We start from the raw sequence: 19755 nt of genomic DNA on the forward strand, positions 1-19755 counted from the left end.
AGTCTAGGAACGAGACAAGTTCACCAATCCACCGGCTGCAAACTAGCAATGACTTCCCTGCCAATGCAGCAGGAAAGCCATGGCCAGAGGAGGGTGGTGGCAGCTGGCTCAGCCTAGGTGTGGAGAGGGGCTGCCCCTCGTGTCCCAATGAGCCTTTCCCGCAGTTTGTGAGGGGCTGGTTGGGGTAGCAGTGCCGGCAAATCTCGTCCCCTGCCTGGGTAGCAAGGGGGAGCCAGGGCCAGGCCTGGGCCAGGCCTCGGGCAGGGGCGGGCACTCTAGGCCTGTTGAGCTGGGCCTGCCCAAGAGACTGTGGGACTAACAGCTTTGATCTAGCAACTCCACAGGGAGGCAGAGCTAAGCCTCCCCTACAGCCAGCTAGGCCCCGCCCCCGCCGTGTAGCCACGCCCCTAGCGACGGTAGGTGCCACCCCCTGACAGTGACCTCACTCCCGGGCTGTGCTCCCCCCGCCCGCCTCTCCTCCGCGCCCTCCGACCCCGCCCCTTGGCCCCGCCCGCAGGCCGGCCGGTGCTGGCTCGCGCCGGGACTCACTCTCCCCTCAGTCGCGGTGGTCATTGGTCGGGCCCGACCGTGCGCGGCGATGCGGGTAAGGCTGCCCCTCCCCCCGCGGCGGTGACAGGCGGGGTCCGACCTGCTCCCCTCAGCCCCTGCGCTCCCTGCGGGGCGGGGCCAGCACCCGGCATCCATCCCTCCCGGGAGTCCGCTCGCGGGCAGGGACCCGATGGCCCATGGGGGGCCCCGGCCGTGACCAGGGGCCGCTGCGCCGTGGGCGCCTCGAGCCGACCGATCCGGCCCGGCCTCAGCAGCGCTAACTGCGGCTGCCCGGAGCGCGCCGGGCCCGGCCCAGTGCCGAGCTCCGCACCTTGTCCCGGGGCCAGCGCTTCGCCCGGCCGGGCGCGGGGACTGCCCGCCTGACACGGCGCAGAGCCGGGCACGGGCACGGGCCCGGACCCGCCCGCCAGCTGCCCAGGCGCGTCCCATCGCCTCCACGGGACAGGTGGGGAAACTGAGGCACGGACAGGCGTGTAGCCGGGCACAGTGACAGTGCTCGGGCTTCCCGCCCCTCTGCCATTGAACACACGGGGAATAAAGGAGGGCGCAGGCCTGAGCGAGCAGCCCTTTATAGGGCACCTGCTGCCGGAGTCAGGGGGTTATTCCAGTTCGTGAGCAGGAGGCTGATGCATTGACCAGATGCTAATAATGTGCTCTTATGCACAAAACAACGGACAGGCACCTGAGGAGAAAAGGGACTAGCAGAAAAGCCTTACACACACTACAGTCGTGAATTTCGCCACTTAGCTTATTTCCCTGCATTTTGATTATCACTTGAAATACACCTGACCAAACTTGTTGCCACAGTACCACAGAGCATGCAAGACAGCTTATGGTTTTTGTCAGTACTGATACCATCAATTTTTGTGGATCAGTACTACCTAGTCTCACTGTCAAGTTTCTGAGTAAGCTTTAGTATCAAGACTAGCATAGACTGAGCACCAACAAAGTCGTGTTTTGGGAACAATCTTTCAAATGTTATTTCACTTTAGAGTTCTTTATCATTTGAATTTGCATGTTTTAAATATTTTAAAATTAAATCAGAGCTTTCAGACATTAATATCCAAGCTACGAAATTCAACCTTGCACTCCGTTAGAAGTCAGAGTGACCTCTAAGCAATTTTTAAAAAGTAATTAAAGGTACTATATCTTCCCTAGAGTCCTACTGCCAGTGTTTGTAATTTTACAATCCTGTCTCTCACATGCACACCCCTTTAAAAAAAAAATCTTTTAAACTATTGCTCTAGGAAGGACAGATACAAAAGGCAAAACAGATTCCAAGGGTCATCGTGAAACTGACTAGGCACAAAGTATTATTAAATAGATCATTTTTAAATCGATGTCTCTAAGGTTCTATTTTCAACAGTATATTATAATGTATTTGTTTAAACATGAACATTTTTTCTTCCTTTATCAGTTCTCTTTTCTTAGCTTTACACAAGCATTATCACAGATGTCTTTATTTACAATCCTTCCTTTGCAGACTGAAATCCATGGTGGAACGAGAGTCAGACTGAATAACACACACAATGTTGATGACTGGGGGAGAGAGTGAAGGACATACTGTTCTTTAGCATCATTATTACAGACTATTTAAGACAAAATGAAGATCTTTATTCTGCTTTGGAAACATTAGAATTTAAGCATCTGAACTACATTTTCATTACAAGTTTTATTAGTGATCCCATATTATTGCACTAACACAGAAATGCAGGACCAGCAATTGGTGGAAAGTCCTAGCACCATAGAAGCATTAAGCTGGATGTCTTTGAAAGATCTTACGACCAAAGTGAGCAGTATGTCTCTCAGTCAGAATAATGAGGGAATTGACGAATGTAACCTAAATGAAAGCAGAACTAAGGAAGATACAGTGGAACTTGAAATGATGCATCAGAGCCTCCCCTGGGGGAATGGTAGAGAAAGAAATTGTGAAGGGTTTTCTGAGAGCATTCATTGTATATCAGAATCCAACAGCTCATGGGGTGATTTTGAAAGTTTCAGTGAATCCTTAGTCAAGTCTGAGAGCATCAGTCAAACTTCTGAAGTTTTGGTGAATTCAGCAGAAACAAAAACTTCTAAAACTGACATGGAGTTATATGGAGAACATTGCAACACTTCTCATGGGCATCACTGCTCCAAAGCATCTGTACACAATGGGAGGGAAGCTAGTGCTAGTTCTCAGGATAAGGTATGTAGTGCTAGTAAGTCAAAGACTGCTAAAAGTTTAATTGTTGTGCTACAGTTTCTTTGGGGTACTAGAAAGCACTTTCTGCAAACTGTACTTTGGGAGGATACAGTTTTAGGAGGAGGATAATGTAATTGAATGCAAAGCTGATGATGAAATGTGATTCTTTTTCATGAAATACTGTAGATTAGTATTTAATGTTTTTATTGCTATAATGCTTAGAGGCTGTAGTCAGAGTTTGTTGTGCTAGGCATCATATCAACAAAGTAAGCTACTGTACACGCTTCAGGGGAGGGACTTATCTAAAAGACAATAGCTAGAATATGTGGGAGAGGGGGACAGGGTTACAAACATTTTATATTTTAAAGCAGAGAGATTAGTAGTATGCATAATTCTTAGCCAATTATATCAGTAATTACAACTCACCACCTACCCACATGTTATCAGATGGTAGTTTTCTGAATGTGCTGTTCCAGAAGTGAGTTTTGAGAAGGGGTTGAGTGGGGTGGTGACGTTATGGATTTTGACTGGGAATTTTATTCAGGAGCAAGAGGTAGCTTGGGAGAAAGCACAAAAGGTGCTTGTGGGAGAAGACTGAGGCTGGAATCATTGGCAGAGAAAGGTGGGAGTTGCCTTGTGATAAGACACTGGGATGTATAGAGGGAGGCTCTAAATTGTGGAGGGTTCTGAAAATTAAGACAAGATGTCTGGATGTGGTGGGACAGAAGAGAGGGGAGCATATGGAGAGATAAATACACATTACTAGTTATTCCTGGCCAAAACAGGCATACCAAGTCATTGGATTTCTCTCTAAAAGAGACATTTAAATCTCTTCTGCTACCAACATCCTACTTTAATCTGTATGCTTAACCAAGGCAAAGAGATATATCTGATACCTCATAGTTGAGTGGCACACTCCACTTTGAATTGTGTGTTCAGTTTCAGGGCAGAGAGACAATGATGGGCTATTGAGAATTCCCCTTGTATATATAATGTATATGAAAACAACGTAATTTATCCCTCCCGTGGTATAGTGCTTGCCTACAACTGAAAGCTCTTTGGGGCAGTGACTACATGTTGCGTGTGGAACATACCTAGCACATTGTCACTGCTGCCAATAATAAATAGTAATAATTTGAGACAGAGCCCTTAGGCCTCAGGATACAAGCCAAACAGCAGCTTCCTGGGCCTATGAAGAGACTTCCTGCCTGCCCCTCCCCCCCATGTTATTACCTAATTGTCAGTTATGACATTTTATACCTTCTTCTGAAAGAACTCCTATTGGCCGCTGTCAGATAGGCTAGAAAGACCAATGGGCTAGTCCAGGGCTTCTCAGACTGGATCTTGGGACCCCTCAGGGGATCATGAGGTTATAACATGGGGGAGGGGGTCGCAAGCTGTCAGCCTCCACCCAAACTCCACTTTTCCTCCAGCATTTATAATGGTGTTAAATATATAAAAATGTGTTTAATTTATAAGGGGTAGGAGGGAGGGTCACACTCAGAGGCTTGCTGTGTGAAAGGGGTCACCAGTACAAAACTTTTAGAACCACTGGGCTAGTCTGATATGGTAATTCCTCTGTACCTAGCCTTAACAAAGTAACGGATCTGAACTCGGACATGCATTAGGCGTTAGTTATAGTTATGACAAAGCCACAAGATGAGGGAAAATAGGCTGGAGTTGAGTGTTAGAAATAATGTAACTAAGCAGATGAGACAACTATACATAGAGAGCTTCACATCCAGGAAAAAGATAAATAAATATATTTATACTAACTTACCTTTATCTGATTATACTGCTGACTGGTGGGCCAGCTCACTGGCTAGTACGCTGAAGAAAGCTCCCAACAGTGACATAATTTCAGCATTTTCTTTAACAAAAAAAGAGTTTAGTATCAACTCAACACACCTTTCATAGACTATCATTCTTTCATTAAAGTCAGGACCTGCTGCCTGGCCTTTCCTAAAGCCTCTCCCCAGTAAGGCCTCTAATCCCTGCAGCTGTCCCCAACCAGCCCATCCACTTGATTGATACACAGCCCTCCCCAGTCTTTCCTGACCCACTTTCTCCTTCTGTGACTGAGCAGGCTCCCTCTTACAGGAAGTGTTTTGTCACATGACACTTGGTCAGAAATAGCCTTAAAACAGCGTGCTGTTACACGTGTGTCTATATAGATGGTTTGGAATCCACAAAAATAACCCTTCAGGAAAGTTAGCTCATCTGGGTCTATATGTAGGAATAAATCTCCCTTCTGACAGTATCAGGAGTTTGTGGGCAACCTAGGACTAGGGTGACCAGACAGCAAATGTGAAAAATCAGGACGGGGTGGAAGGTAATAGGAGCCTATGTAAGAAGACTGCCCAAAAATCAGGACTGTCCCTTTAAAATCGGGACATCTGGTCACCCTACCTAGGACTTAACACCATTCCTTGAGACTTTCTAGGCAGTCCAGGCTCATCCCCTACATAATACTTCCACCAGCTTCACTGAGAGGAACTGAGCATGTCCTGTCTGACTAAGATTAATTTCCTGCTTTATCGCTGTCAAATAATGTAGAGAAACAAAAAACCCACCAGAGTTTACATTCCTGGTTTCCAAGGTGTCACTATTCAGTATCCTACACAACTGTGGCTAAGATGCCAACTCCTTCACACCCCATCATGGAATGCAGTAAAGAATGATACAAGATGCTCCTCTGCTCTACCTTCTGCACACAGAGGTGGTTTAAAAGGACCCAGCGAAATAGTTTAGTCCCAAAATTAGACCAGCTTGGAGAATGTTATAATATAATAACCAAGGCCTGATGAAATGCATCCTAGAATACTCAAGGAGTTAATAGAGGAGGTATCTGAGCCTCTAGCTGTTATCTTTGGGAAATCATGGGAGATGGGGGAGATTCCAGAAGACTGGAAGGGGGCAAATATAGTGCCCATCTATAAAAAGGGAAATAAAAACAACCCAGGAAACTACAGACCAGTTAGTTTAACTTCAGTGCCAGGGAAGATAATGGAGCAGATAATTAAAGAAATCATCTGCAAACACTTGGAAGGTGGTAAGGTGATAGGGAATAGCCAGCATGGAGTTGTAAAGAACAAATCGTGTCAAACTAATCTGATAGCATTCTTTGATAGGATAACGAGCCTTGTGGATAAGGGAGAAGCGGTGGATGTGATATACCTAGACTTTAGTAAGGCATTTGATATGGTCTCACATGATATTCTTATAGATAAACTAGGAAAGTACAATTTAGATGGGGCTACTATAAGGTGGGTGCATAACTGGCTGGATAACTGTACTCAGAGAGTAGTTATTAATGGCTCCCAATCCTGCTGGAAAGGTATAACAAGTGGGGTTCCGCAGGGGTCTGTTTTGGGACCGGCTCTGTTCAATATCTTCATCAATGATTTAGATGTTGGCATAGAAAGTACGCTTATTAAGTTTGCGGACGATACCAAACTGGGAGGGATTGCAACTGCTTTGGAGGACAGGGTCAAAATTCAAAATGATCTGGACAAATTGGAGAAATGGTCTGAGGTAAACAGGATGAAGTTCAATAAAGATAAATGCAAAGTGCTCCACTTAGGAAGGAACAATCAGTTTCACACATACAGAATGGGAGGAGACTGTCTAGGAAGGAGTATGGCAGAAAGAGATCTAGGGGTCATAGTGGACCGCAAGCTTAATATGAGTCAACAATGTGATACTGTTGCAAAAAAAAGCAAACGTGATTCTGGGATACATTAACAGGTGTGTTGTAAACAAGACACAAGAAGTCATTCTTCCGCTTTACTCTGCACTGGTTAGGCCTCAACTGGAGTATTGTGTCCAGTTCTGGGCACCGCATTTCAAGAAAGATGTGGAGAAACTGGAGAGGGTCCAGAGAAGAGCAACGAGAATGATTAAAGGTCTTGAGAACATGTCCTATGAAGGAAGGCTGAAGGAATTGGGTTTGTTTAGTTTGGAAAAGAGAAGACTGAGAGGGGACATGATAGCAGTTTTCAGGTATCTAAAAGGGTGTCATCAGGAGGAGGGAGAAAACTTGTTCACCTTAGCCTCCAATGATAGAACAAGAAGCAATGGGCTTAAACTGCAGCAAGGGAGATTTAGGTTGGACATTAGGAAAAAGTTCTTAACTGTCCAGGGTAGTTAAACACTGGAATAGATTGCCTAGGGAAGTTGTGGAATCTCCATCTCTGGAGATATTTAAGAGTAGGTTAGATAAATGTCTATTAAGGATGGTCTAGACAGTATTTGGTCCTGCCATGAGGGCAGGGGACTGGACTCGATGACCTCTCGAGGTCCCTTCCAGTCCTAGAGTCTATGAGTCTATAATTTGGTAGCAAACCAGCTGTAGATTTAAACTATTTGAATTTAAAAAACATTAAATGGATAGTATCAAGTACGAGTTCATATTTTGAAAAGTCCCTGGACTAGCATTTACTTACACTTAAAACTGCATTTTTTTTTTACGTTTTCATTTCTGCATTTTACTCATCTTAGACAATGAAAACGGATTAGAGAGTTTCCCTTTCTGGTTCTCATGCAACTACAGAGTTTGGGTGGCAAACACACTGAAGGAATATTGCAATCCAAACAGACTTTTCAAAAATCATTAAAATAATTCTATCATTCTGGGCAAAAATGGAATTAAAAGGTCCAAATCAAAACTTTGGAGCAGATAGACTGAGCATTTCTAGAACAGAGCTTGATTCTACATATCCTTACTCACGTGAGCAGTCCACAGTCCAGGTAATCCTATTAATTGCACTGGGACTCTTTGCATGAGTAAGAGTCGTTCATGTGGGTAAGGACCAGATCCTCCAAATTCTCAGTCATTATTGTCATAGGAGGAACAAACGTGTAAGTTCTCTTTTCTGGCTCTACACCAGCAATTAAAGAAAAACACCATTTCATGGCGCACACACAAGGAAGTAAACAGTTACATTTCAGCTTTATTGGATATCCTGTAAACTGTGTGCATATAGTTAACTATTGACTTCTTGTATAATGTGAATATACTGGACCTCATTTAATTGAATGTATAAACATGATGTATGCGTATCTACATCTGTCACATACTCTGAGCCCGATCCTTTATTCAAGCAAAACACTCGTAGATTTTAGTGCGTTGTGTGCCACTACTAATGGGCTTTGCATCAGGCTTAATGTCAATGGAAAAAAACTCCCATTGACTTCAGTAAGCTTTGGATCAGGGCCTGTGTGAACTGCACGATTGGGCTTATGAGGTGTGTAATAAAACTCTGCTTTTTCTAGGCCAATCTCAGCTATGAGGATATTTTTAAGTTGAGTTTTCCAGAAGTCATTGTACCACAGTCCACAGAGAGCATAAGAAGCTTAGATCAAGTTCTTGACACAGATAATGAAGACATTGGGACTCCTGAATTTACGAAGAGACAGCTTTGGTAATGAATTTACATAAACATTCAAACACCCAGCAATAATACTGTTAATTTTTCTGAAAGACTAAATGAGGGAGGGGAGAGTGAATTTACTTGTTTCAATTTAAAATAAGCTATTTCAGTTTAATCAGTACATTAATTTTATCAGCTTATTAGGTTCAGAAAGGAAATGGGGTTGTTTTTCTAGTCCCTGAAAAGCATAACAGTCCACCTGTCAGTGGTATTAATTCTTTTTGTAGAATTCTTACTGCTTATGGTAGCACTTCAGATTATTAAAGTCCTGGAATGCTGGACACCAACAGACAATGTGTTCTTTCTGTTGTCAGCATTCCTTCCCTTTCCAGCATTTCTGTGTTGTTTCTCTTTCATCAAGAGTAGGAACACAGGTCCTTCTTTCCCAATCACTGGTACAGCCTCCCAATTCTCCCAGGAATTACTGCTCCTCCTGTTAAGCTACATACTCTCCCTAATCAGTAGTGCATCTGGTTTCCTTCCTGGAGATCATGAAGTTAACAGCAGTTGAAATGGGTAACTTGGCTGTTAAGTCTGCTGGAATGCTGATCAACTTGTTACCCATTTTTGAAGGATTACTGCTTCTGCAGTAGTAGCTGTCCTGGTTTCTGCACACATCTAGAACATTGTAACTAAAAAGTAGGCTTGGTTATTTGTACTGTATATTAGTGAAGGTCCAAGGATTAACACATGCAATAAAGTAAGTGTTTTTATTTAGTTTTTCCCTCAGTAAACTCCTCACATGTGCACCACTCTGATCAGGTAGCTTACTTCTGGGAAAGGGGAGAGAGAGAGAGATTGTTATTTTTAATTCTTGGAAGGCACACCAATATCATGGTGCTGTGTAACATACAAGGAACCTAGATATTCTATGTGACAAACTACCCATGACAGATGTTAGCCACCTTGCTTAATGCACTACTGGAAAGCACACATAGTGTGGTGATGAACATGGCATAAGAACCTGTCAAGGTTCCTCCTCCACTCTGAACTTTAGGGTACAGATGTGGGGACCTGAATAAATACTTCTAAGCTTAACTACCAGCTTAGATCTGGTTTCGCTGCCACCATCCAGATTCCTCAGTCTGGAACACCCCCTTTCCTCCCAAAACCTTCCCCTCCCTGGGTAGCCTTGAGAGACTTTTTCACTAAGTTCCTGGTGAACACCGATCCAAACCCTTGTATCTTAACACAAGGAGAATTTAACCATCCCCTCTCCTTTCCCCCATCAATTCCTGGTGAGTCCAGATCCAATCCCCTTGGATCTTAAAACAAAGAAAAATCAATCAGGTTCTTAAAAAGAAAGCTTTTAATTAAAGAAAGAAAGGTAAAAATCATCTCTGTAAAATCAGGATGGAAAACACTTTACAGGGTAATCAGATTCATAGAGCCCAGAGGAACCCCCTCTAGCCTTAGGTTCAAAGTTACCGCAAACAGAGGTAAAATCCTCTCAGCAAAAAAGGAACATTTACAAGTTGAGAAAACAAAAATAAGACTAACACACCTTGCCTGGCTGTTACTTACAATTTTAAAATATGAGAGATTGGTTCAGAAAGGTTTGGAGAGATTGGATTGATGTCTGGTCCCTCTTAGTCCCAAGAACGAACAACCCCCAAAACAAAAAGCGCAAACAAAAGACTTCCCCCCCACCAAGATTTGAAATTATCTTGTCCCCTTATTGGTCCTTTGGGTCAGGTGTCAGCCAGGTTTCCTGAGCTTTCTAACCCTTTACAGGTAAAAGGATTTTGGTGTCTCTGGCCATGAGGGATTTTATAGTATTGTACACAGGAGGGCTGTTTCCTTCCCTTTATAGTTATGACAGAACCTGAACAGAGTAAGTAGTTAGGCTTCTGCAATTTGACATCCTGATTTAGATGCCTAATTCTTTTCCTCTGTGTTTCCCTGGAGCTGGGCCTTTGCTTTAAATATTGTTTGAGCATCACAGAGAAGGAAATCACACCTACCCAGATGAGACCAAATATGAAAGTAACCTACATGAATATCAGGCTGGCTCAATGCAGCCCAAAAGCCAAAATAAGGAAGAGGGTTGAGAGACACAGACTAACCAAACTGTAGGTTAGCTGCCTTTGAAGAGAAATAAATAGAGCTCTGCTTTGTACCTGCTTGCTCTCCACAACACGAATTGGACATCACCACCTCTGGATCATGATTTTTCTAATGCATATCTCCTGTCTACTTCTACTCATTCTGGAGATATGTGGGCATATAAAGCTCTCTCAGACATGCTCTTACTGTATGGCTATTTATTTGATAAAAAAAGCATGCACAATTTTTTTGCAATTGCTTATATCATTGAGATCATGCATCTTTGTTAGCAAGTTGGATTGATAACTTGGGCAAATAATTCTAAGAAATAATTCTACATTTCCATAGTAGGTGGTTCAGGGGTGTGCCCCTGTACAGTTGTCTCCAGGGAGGTTGCATTAGAATTGAAAATTAGATCATGGCTTTATATGAGGCTCAAGATCATTGATTTTGTTTGGAAATTTTTTATGAACTACAATTTCAAGTTGCATTTCTTTTCTAGCATTGACTCTGGCAACGTCTGGAGAACTCTTAGAGACCCGGATAGCACCACAGGTTTAAGATGTCCCCGAAATAAATCCCATTGCCAGGAAAACTTCTTATCTGCTCTTGGAATAGATGTAAATCAAAAGGTAATTTAAAAAATATGTTTGGCTAGAACACCACTGTAAGTGTTTGATTTAAACTTGTATTCATTTAAGTCATCCAGGCAGAAAAAAAACAGATCTCAGACACACAGCTACACTAGGAAGTGTATTTTGGTGGATTGCAAATGCTAATGTCTTCAACTAGGGCCTTTTTTATGATGAAAGGGCTTGTCTACACAGGGAGTTATTCCTGATTAATCCCTTGTGTGGACACACTTATTCCAGAATAATGGAGTAAATCAGGAATAGTTGTTCCCACTTAGGCCTGGTCTACACGGGAGGGGGAAATCAATCTAAGATATGCAACTTCAGCTACGAGAATAGTGTAGCTGAAGTTGACATATCTTAGATTGACTTACTTCGCGTCCTCACAGCACAGGATCGACGGCCGCCACTCCCATGTCAACTCTGCTTCCGCCTCTCGCCCAGAGTCGACGGGGAGCGCGTTCGGGGATCGATGTATTGCGTCTAGATGAGATGCAATACATTGATCCCCGATAGATTGATCACTACCCGCTGATCCGGCGGGTAGTGTAGACATACCCTCTAATTCACACCATACTTTATTCCAGATGAATTGTCATGTAGTTTAAGACTTCTCTGCTAAGATGTTATAACTATTATAATGATGCAAAGACTAAATTCAGGCTGTCTTTGCCAATTTACAACAGATACTTCAATACATTCTCTACTATAATGACAGTATGTCACTTTGTTTGGATTATGGAATCAATTTCTGATTTAGTTGGCAGAGTTCCACAAATGTAGGGTTTTTTGCCTACTTTGAGGTGGAGGAGTTATCAGAATTTATACAAGACATTATGGGTTCAGTCCAGTGAAGTCAGTTGACTTGACTTAAGTGGAAATTGGACTGCTCCTTGTGAAAAATGTAATCAGTTGGTCCAATTAAGTTCTGTATGCTTGAATATCTGGCTTAGCTGTACAGGTTGGAACACAATATTCATTTTGCTTTTACTCAAATCATTTCATCCATTTCAGGGTTAAAAAATAGAGAAAACATGTTTTAAATAAATTTGAAGATTAAAACACAGCAACATTTTAAACTCTCAAAGCAGAATTGTTACTATTCAGTCTTTTTATGTTGGAAAGATTAATTGGAGGTAGCTTTTTATTATCGCCTGTTTAGTTAGTGCAAATTTAATCTTCTTGCTCTGCTTTTCAGAGCTAACTATATCTTCATTAATAGTTGCTGTTAGCTTTCCTGATGGTTGCCTATTTGAAACTACTGGTGTTACCTGGATTAAATCAACCTCTCACATGAGTTTAATCAAACAAAATTGCAGGGCTGGTTAGTCATGCAAGACCTGGTCTACACATGAGTTATACTGGCATAACTGTGTTGGGTGATTTTATTTTGAATTGATATAGTTAGAGCATTACTATTCTTTTAGTGTGGATGCAATTATATCAGTATGAAGGCACCTGTCGTGGGGTAGGTACACCCCGTCACAGGGTGTCGGGTCAAATATGGTCAAAAAGAAGAGAAAAGTCTGTTCCACAGCCAGTTAGTTCTTATGTTGATGTCCCTTACTATAAATGTGGTAGTATGACCTAGTGGCCAGCATCAAGAGCGTAGCCCTCCCACCCAGGGCAGCGTGGCCCAATGGTCAAAGTCACCCCACTTTGTGGAATTAGGTGGTCTGTTGGCTCATTGGGGAAATGGGGCACCACTCAGGGGTGTATGGCACCTAGGGTAACGGGACTCAGTCCCTCCCTACTCCTCTGAGTCCCAGCCCAGGGCCTGGCAGTGGTGGGGTGCTCACCACCGAGTCAGCAGGGATCCTCCCAAAATATGCTGACTGGTTCCCTGGTTCGCTCACTGGAGAAGAGTCTAAGTCCCCTGGGCTACTTCCTACCCTTTCTCCCTCAGTGGTGCTCCACGGATCCCCTGGGTCCCTCGGATGGCATAGTTCCTGCTGGTGCGGTCTCTTCTCTGGGATCAGACAGCCTGGAGTCCATGTGGAACTCTGCGTGCCGAGGCTCTGTAGTTGGAGCCTATAGCAGCTCCCTGGAAGGAGCCTGTAGTCTGTATTCTCCCCCTTCAGCAGCATGCCCAGACTGAGTTGTGCTGCTTTCTTTTATACTCCGCCTCCAAGCTGAGCACGTCCAGCAGAGGCAGAGGAGCGGGGCTTCCTCAGTTTGCAAAGCACAGTTAACCCTCTTGGGGCTGGGGTGGGATAGGTACACCCCATCACAGCACCTTATACTGGTACAGTTAGCCCTATTTCTGTTCAGGAATAAATATACTGGTATAAGATATCTTTATGTCAATATGAGAGAGACTAGATAGGTGAGGTAATAAATCTATTGGACCAACTTCTGTTGGTGAAAGAGAGAAGCTTTCTAGCTACACAGAGCTCTTCTTCAGGGCTAGGACAGGTATTCACTGTCACACCTAAATACAAGGTGGAAGAGATTGTTTAGCATAAGTAGGTAACACATATCTCAGACAATGGTTCTCAACCAGGGGTACATATACATATATACGCAGTAGTCTTCCAAGGGATACGTCAACTCATCTAGATATTTGCCTAGTTTTACAACAGGCCACATAAAAAACGCTAGCGAAGTCAGTGCAAACTAAAATGTCATACAATGACTTGTTTATACTGCTCTATTTACTATACAATGAAATATAAGTACAATATTTATATTCCAGTTGATTTATTTTATAATAATATAGTATAAATGAGAAAGTAAGCCATTTTTCAGTAATAGTGTGCTATGATACTTTTCTATTTTTGTGTCTGATTTTGTAAGCAAGTAGTTTTTAAGTGAGGTGAAACTTCGAGGTACCCAAGACAAATCAGACTCCTGAAAGGGGTACAGTAGTCTGGAAAGATTGAGCACCACTGATCTATGGGACCGTTCAAAGTGAAGTGGCTTATTACCTGTGCAGTCATAGGATAAAAAATGGGGGTTATAGGGTTGCAATATGTTGTATTAAGCCATAAATCCCATGTCTTTATGATTTCTAGCAAAGTTATGAATTTAAACTGCCAGGCTCGTCTTTTGAAGGTGTTGTGCAGATTTCCTTTGAGGATGAGGATTGAGAGATCAGATATGGAGTGATCATTTTGTGAAAAGTGTTTGCCTGTGGGTGATACAGTGGTTTTGTCTTATTTATCTGGAGGAGTTCATTTGAGAGTATGATTGTCTAGTTTCACCCACGTAGTTGTTATTGGAGCACGAGTAAGGCTACAGTTTTGTCACAGAATCCCTGACTTCCAAAGACCTCTGTGACTTCAGCCCGCAGCAGTTGCGAGCTGCAGGTAGGTGGCAGGGCACTGGGGCTCCCAGCCACCAGCAGCAGCGAGGGTACCCAGCAGCTCCCCGCTGCCATGGGGGGGGGGAGAAAGGGTTAGTTGTACCCCACAGTCCCCAGCTGCCATGGGCAAGGGGCCCCCACAGTTCCCCACTGCCCTGGGGGACAGGGGGATCCCAGCTGGGGATCCTTGCAGCCCCCAGCAGCTTCCTGCCACCACTGGGGAAAGGGGTACCACCTCAATTCCAAGCCCTCATGGGTGCTGGGGGCCTCCAGGGCTCCTAGTCGGCCCCCACAGCTACCCAGTGGTTTCCCATTTTGTCACGGATATTTTTAGTAAAAGTCAGGGACAGGTCATGGGCAATAAAGAAAAATTCACGGAAGCCATGACCTGTTCCTGACTTTTACTAAAAATATCCGTGACAAAATCTTAGCCTTATGCATGAGGTATGCCCTGTGTTGGGATAGACAGATGCAATACCCATGGACTTTAAAAGGTGTGTTGTGGGAGGTATAGCAGTGGAGATTTATCTGCAGGTTTTGCATCTGTTATGGCAGGCAGAAGTGGATTATGATTTACTGAGACACTGGGCACAAAGAACATTTGGGCCTCACACTCCTGGAGTGGCCCAGGCTCCCTGGGCAACTCCTACCACTGCCTGGCTCTGGCTTCTGGTCTGACCTGGAGGTGGGGCCTCAGGGCGAAGAGGAGAAGCAGGGGGCAGTGCTACTGTTCTGGTGCCAGTTGCCCCCCTACTTCTACCCAGGCTCCTGTGGGGGCCCCCAAAATGGCTGGAGCTCCTAGGCGTGGGCTCATGCGTTAATCCGCCACTGATGGCAGGATTGGATGCTATTTTGAGTTGGTGAGTCCTTGTCTGTGGGAAGCTTCCTTCTGAAGATGAGCTTTGAAGGCCAGAAGAGGGGGTTCAAACAATATTTCTTTGGGATGTGGTCTCCATCAAGTATGGGTTTTAGTTGTTTAATAATACCCAGTATGGGTTCCATTGCAGGGTGGCAGGTGACAATTAGGAGTGTGTGGCTGGAGGGGTTTTTTCTGCATTCAAACAGGTTTTCCTCACATTATACTATACAAGAGCATCCCTAGTAGGGGTGGTACCGCTTTAGTGATACTGCTACAGTTAAAATGGAACAGCTTTCTCATGTACACACGGCCTAACCCCAAAAGACAAAACTAATAAGAATGGTTTCCAAGCAACTTTTTAGACCACAATCAAGCTGTGTGATCCAAGTGGACAGAATCTTGCCCCAGCACAGAACTGCACTGAAGTCAATGAGAGGTAGGTGGCGGCAGGGGATACACATTACAGATCTGAGTATAGGCCAGGGGTTTAGCTTGCAACTTCCAAAAATAAAGTTAAATGCCTATTTGTTTATTAGTTCTGAGAGGGGGACCTTTTTTCAGAGGGCCAAAGGCCATTCCTGAATAAAACAGTTCTGACATTGATGGACACTTAATATTATGAAGAGTGTTTTAAATGATGCTTCTTGTTTATTAGGACTTCTCAGGAGACAGCAAAGATGGTTTGGAAGAGACAAATGTTAAAATAAATGAAGACTTAGAAGATAGATTCAATATTAACAACTGTAAAGCACTAATTCAAACCAAGGTAAGAGTTGTTCTGAGGTAAGTACATCAGAGAGATACAGGTCTCATATTTTACATGTCCCTGGGTGCTGTTCAGACAGTTGTCAGGATTTCCCTTCCCCTGCTGGTGTTTTAACATACTTTCTAGTGGGACCTGGCAGTTCTTCAGCCAAATTTTGCTTTTTCAAATGCTCCTGGAAGTTGTGCACTATGTACTTTGTAGGCACCAAGTGCAAAGTGATGTAAGATTGGGAGAGTTAGAACTTCAGGTCATGTGTTATTTAAGGAACCTGAGTTGCATGATTAGTATGGGCTCTGTGCTAAGACAGTAGCAAACATGTAAGATTGATTGATGACACTTTGATGACTGAGAAGGTCCAGTCACCAAACAACAGGATTAATGTGATGAAGGCATGAATGAAAAGATAGCAACACTGACTCGACTCGCTCTTACAGAACAGCGAGGGAGGAAGGGAACAAGAATGGAGGAGGCAATTGTGTCCAACTGGTATTTCAGGTATTCAGATTGAATCAGAGGTTAAGCTCCTTCATGGAGGGAAAGAAGAGGTGGTGAGAAATAAACAAAAACTACTCTCAACAAGAGACTCAATAGCAACCTGTTTGGAATAAAGCAAAATAAAACTACCATAAGAGTAGGGGGTTTCAGGAGCAAAGGATACTACTAGGACTTAGCCCATTTGTGTTAGTAGGCTGAGAGAGATGTAACTGGGAATACTTAATGTTAAAGCTAGTTTAATCAGGTAATCACTTACCAATTGAAAACAACATTTTCTGGTGTCTGTGTACTTTGCCCTTAAATTTAGTCTCTATTTCAAGTCAGCATTTCTACGCGCTAGGGAGCAGTTGTTCATGAGCCTTACAAATTCCATTCGTTTTCTGCTAAAGGAATTTAGTTCATTTTGAAGGAAAACTTCACATTTAGAAATAAATGTGGCAAAACTGCTTTCCTGTTCATTACTTTAAAAGGAAAGGCCCATTTTTTTTTTCTTTTTTTTTTTAAATAAGCCATGGTAAAGTTTAGATGAGCATGTCAAACAAAAGTTCCCTTTCTCTTAAGGAGAAAAACTGTCTTGTTGCTGTGGTAGTGCAAAGTGCGCACACACACACGCTGGTTTTTAGTCCACTTCAAGCTGAATATTGAACTGTGTTCAGTTTTGGACACCTCAGTACCTGAAAGATATAAACAGGAGGGAGTTAGAGAAGAGAAACAGGTGGGACAGAGAAAAAGTGGTAGGATTGATTCATGAAGGTATAAACTGCAGCTATTGTGTTATTTGGTAAGGGTGGGGTGATCTTTCTGGCTACACACCTTTAACATTTGTAAGAGACAGGATTCACTCCTCCCACAAAAAACAAAGAGGTAAAAATCAACACGATGGGATGAAATTAAAGAGGAAAATGTAGGCTGAACAGGAAAATCTTATTTAACAAGATCTAATGGACTTTGGAATAGCTTCTCAGGAGAAACAGGAAGTCCCAGAGCTAGATATTGCAAACTAGAATACACGTTAGGCAGGGTCTTGTAGTGAACAATCCTGTATTTACTTAGGGATGGGCTAGATGCACTAATAAGCTCTTTTCCATTTCTGTTCCTGATTGCAAACATTTCCATTTGGTAACCCTGTTTTGTCAGGAAGACTAATAATTTCTCAGTCTGTTTGAAAATGTAAACAGTTTTAATTCCCTAACTAGTTAATTGCAGAAAACTATTCAATTTTTTTTTCCTCATTTGACTCAGCTGGCTGTATCACCAGATTCCAGACATGGTCATTTCTTTAGTTATAACCTGTTTTTGAAGAGGACACCATCAAATGGAAATATGCAATTTAAAACAGTCCCAGGAAAGAAGAGGATTTTCAGTACACACAGTCTAAAAATGAAAATTTTCAATAGTGATGTTTGCTAAAGCAAATGTACCTATCTTTCCTTCATTTAAAGGTTACCTTCATGTTGTTACCTAAGACTGGAGATGTTTTTGTGAAGAAAAAAGAAAAAAAAATCTTATATAATAGTTGTGTGTTGCACTTAAAGCAATTCTCTTACCAAAAGGTACTTACTCTACTTAGTTTTAGATTCTAGTTTTGTCCTAGTAAATTTTGGTGGCAGTCATGGTAAATGATGAAGTCACATCTTGTATGGTAATCCAGCTAGAATCAAGTGTTACATTTGAAGGCATATGGTCGTTGCTCTGTGACCTTTTAAACAACTGTTCCCTTTTGGGTCTAAATGGATCTTTTAAATTCAAACTCCCTCCTTCCCCCAAAACTCTGAACACATCTTTGGTGTGTTGTAAGGTGTGCCTTGGTGTTACCATCTCTTTTCCTTGACTTGGTTTGGTTTGGACCATCCTTGGGTCTGGTACTGTGTGTTGCTGCTGATCCCTTACTCCGAGGAGCCCCTCTCCACCTCCACCACACACACACACTATGACCTTCACATCGTTTTCTGTTTATAACCATGGCTCTGTACAGTTTTATCTCGGTTGCCGAATGGCATTTTTACTGAGTAGCGTTCTAACACAGTTTAACCAGCTAGCCTGGATGGAGTCAGTGTTATAATCAGGTTCAGAAACGGTTCTAGGATCAGTCTCTGCTTGTAATAGAATGTCTTTTGAATGTGTTTAGAAACATTCAGTCCCCAGCCATTTTAAACTGTGCATAGTCATCATGGTTGTAAAACTGTTAGAAGCTAGTTGTGCAGTCAAGGCCTTGTACTGTGCAGTGCTGTAGGCTGCTATTTTAAGACTTTAAATTTCATACTAATGACTAACTAGTTTGCCCACTGTCCTGCATGTACAAGTCCCATAGTACCAAGTCAGATACACTTCATATTTAATATCAGCCATAGAATCTATGGCTCGCTCATGACAAACATTCATCTTCACTGGGTATATAAGTTACATTACTTGTTAGCAAGAACTTTATATGCAGGTTATATTGATATTTTTGTTATTTTGTCCCTTATGAATGTGAAAACTTTGTATGATTGTTTTTATTCTAACAAGCCAGATAAGCCTCTGTGACTTTATGAAGATAACTTTACAGCATTGCACAAGAGGTTTTGTACATGTTAAAGTATATTGTATATAGTCGAATTGTAAAGGCATGTGACAGAGAAACTAGATAATCTGAAATTAAATGTTTTAAATGTTAATTTAAATAATAATAAAACAATTCATTCTTTTTGTGTTAGGACCTGTATTTAAATGAGATTCTCACTAACGCCTTGCCAAGTCTTATGCACATTCTTAACTTTAAGAACATGCGTAGTCTGTGCTTAAAATGAAGTGCATAGGTATTGGCAGAATCGAGGCCTAAATCGGTGTAAACTCCATTCAGCAGTAAAATCAGAGCTGAGTTATACATTTACTAGCAGTAGGAACTTTCAGGATACCTCACTGCTATTAATGTAGGAAAAAGTGTTTACATAATGCCTGCTCAGTTAATGGCAACAGTTTAGCTTAACCGTTAGTCTTTTATTTGACTAGGTGCCATTTAACATGGCCCAGGAATCTAGGGTTCTGATCCTACAATGACTTCTGCGTGGCTAGACCCAAAGCTTTATGTGGGTGTAGGATCAGGGCCGAAGGTCTTAGAACTTTAAAGAAACACTGATTCCTAGCTTCAGAAACCTTATAGTAAACAGTTGGCAAGAGTTAACAAGTCTGCACTGATTTTTGTAATGTATTTAATAAAACGTTCCAGATACAGATTTCTGCTGCATGTATTTTTTCATCTCTTTTGAAATGGAAATGCAATCATTGCATTAAGATTCAATAATGTGCTTATATACCCATGTGCAACTTTAACTATTGGCTTCACATCCTCAAGAATCTTGCCATATTGGGGTCCATATCTATAGGATTTTTATTTTGCTAGTCTAACCAGTTTTAGTTTAAAACATACTAGACACTATTTCAAGATTAGCTTGTAAAAATCTGTCCAAGGAGACGAGGGTGTGCA

The 19755-nt window shown here is 42.5% G+C and overlaps 1 protein-coding gene and 1 long non-coding RNA gene across 2 annotated transcripts; one reads left to right on the forward strand and one right to left on the reverse strand.

The window, feature by feature from the left end:
- The first annotated feature begins 503 nt into the window (after nucleotides 1–503).
- On the forward strand, nucleotides 504–19504 carry CLBA1 (clathrin binding box of aftiphilin containing 1). Its single transcript, XM_050952695.1, has 6 exons — nucleotides 504–604; nucleotides 2054–2758; nucleotides 8030–8178; nucleotides 10736–10865; nucleotides 15684–15794; nucleotides 17532–19504. Exons 2-6 carry the CDS (start codon nucleotides 2279–2281, stop codon nucleotides 17697–17699), a joined length of 1038 nt encoding a protein of 345 aa, XP_050808652.1. The 5' UTR covers nucleotides 504–604; nucleotides 2054–2278; the 3' UTR covers nucleotides 17700–19504.
- LOC127051003 (uncharacterized) lies at nucleotides 4542–17521 on the reverse strand. The gene is made up of 3 exons (XR_007774373.1): nucleotides 16546–17521; nucleotides 8930–8960; nucleotides 4542–4625 (listed from the first exon to the last, which is right to left on the reverse strand). It is a non-coding gene; the product is annotated as an uncharacterized LOC127051003 (long non-coding RNA).
- Nucleotides 19505–19755: the final 251 nt, after the last annotated feature.

Source organism: Gopherus flavomarginatus, chromosome 5 (assembly GCF_025201925.1).
Source record: "Gopherus flavomarginatus isolate rGopFla2 chromosome 5, rGopFla2.mat.asm, whole genome shotgun sequence".
Taxonomy (NCBI): Eukaryota; Metazoa; Chordata; order Testudines; family Testudinidae; genus Gopherus; species Gopherus flavomarginatus.

Bases quoted from the DNA above. Each gene is read 5' to 3' on its own strand.
- CLBA1 (XM_050952695.1), top strand. From the start codon at position 2,279: ATGCAGGACCAGCAATTGGTGGAAAGTCCTAGCACCATAGAAGCATTA. The intron at 8,179-10,735 runs GTAATGAATTTA...TTTCTTTTCTAG, and splicing joins TTTACGAAGAGACAGCTTTG to CATTGACTCTGGCAACGTCT. The intron at 15,795-17,531 runs GTAAGAGTTGTT...CATTTGACTCAG, and splicing joins AAGCACTAATTCAAACCAAG to CTGGCTGTATCACCAGATTC.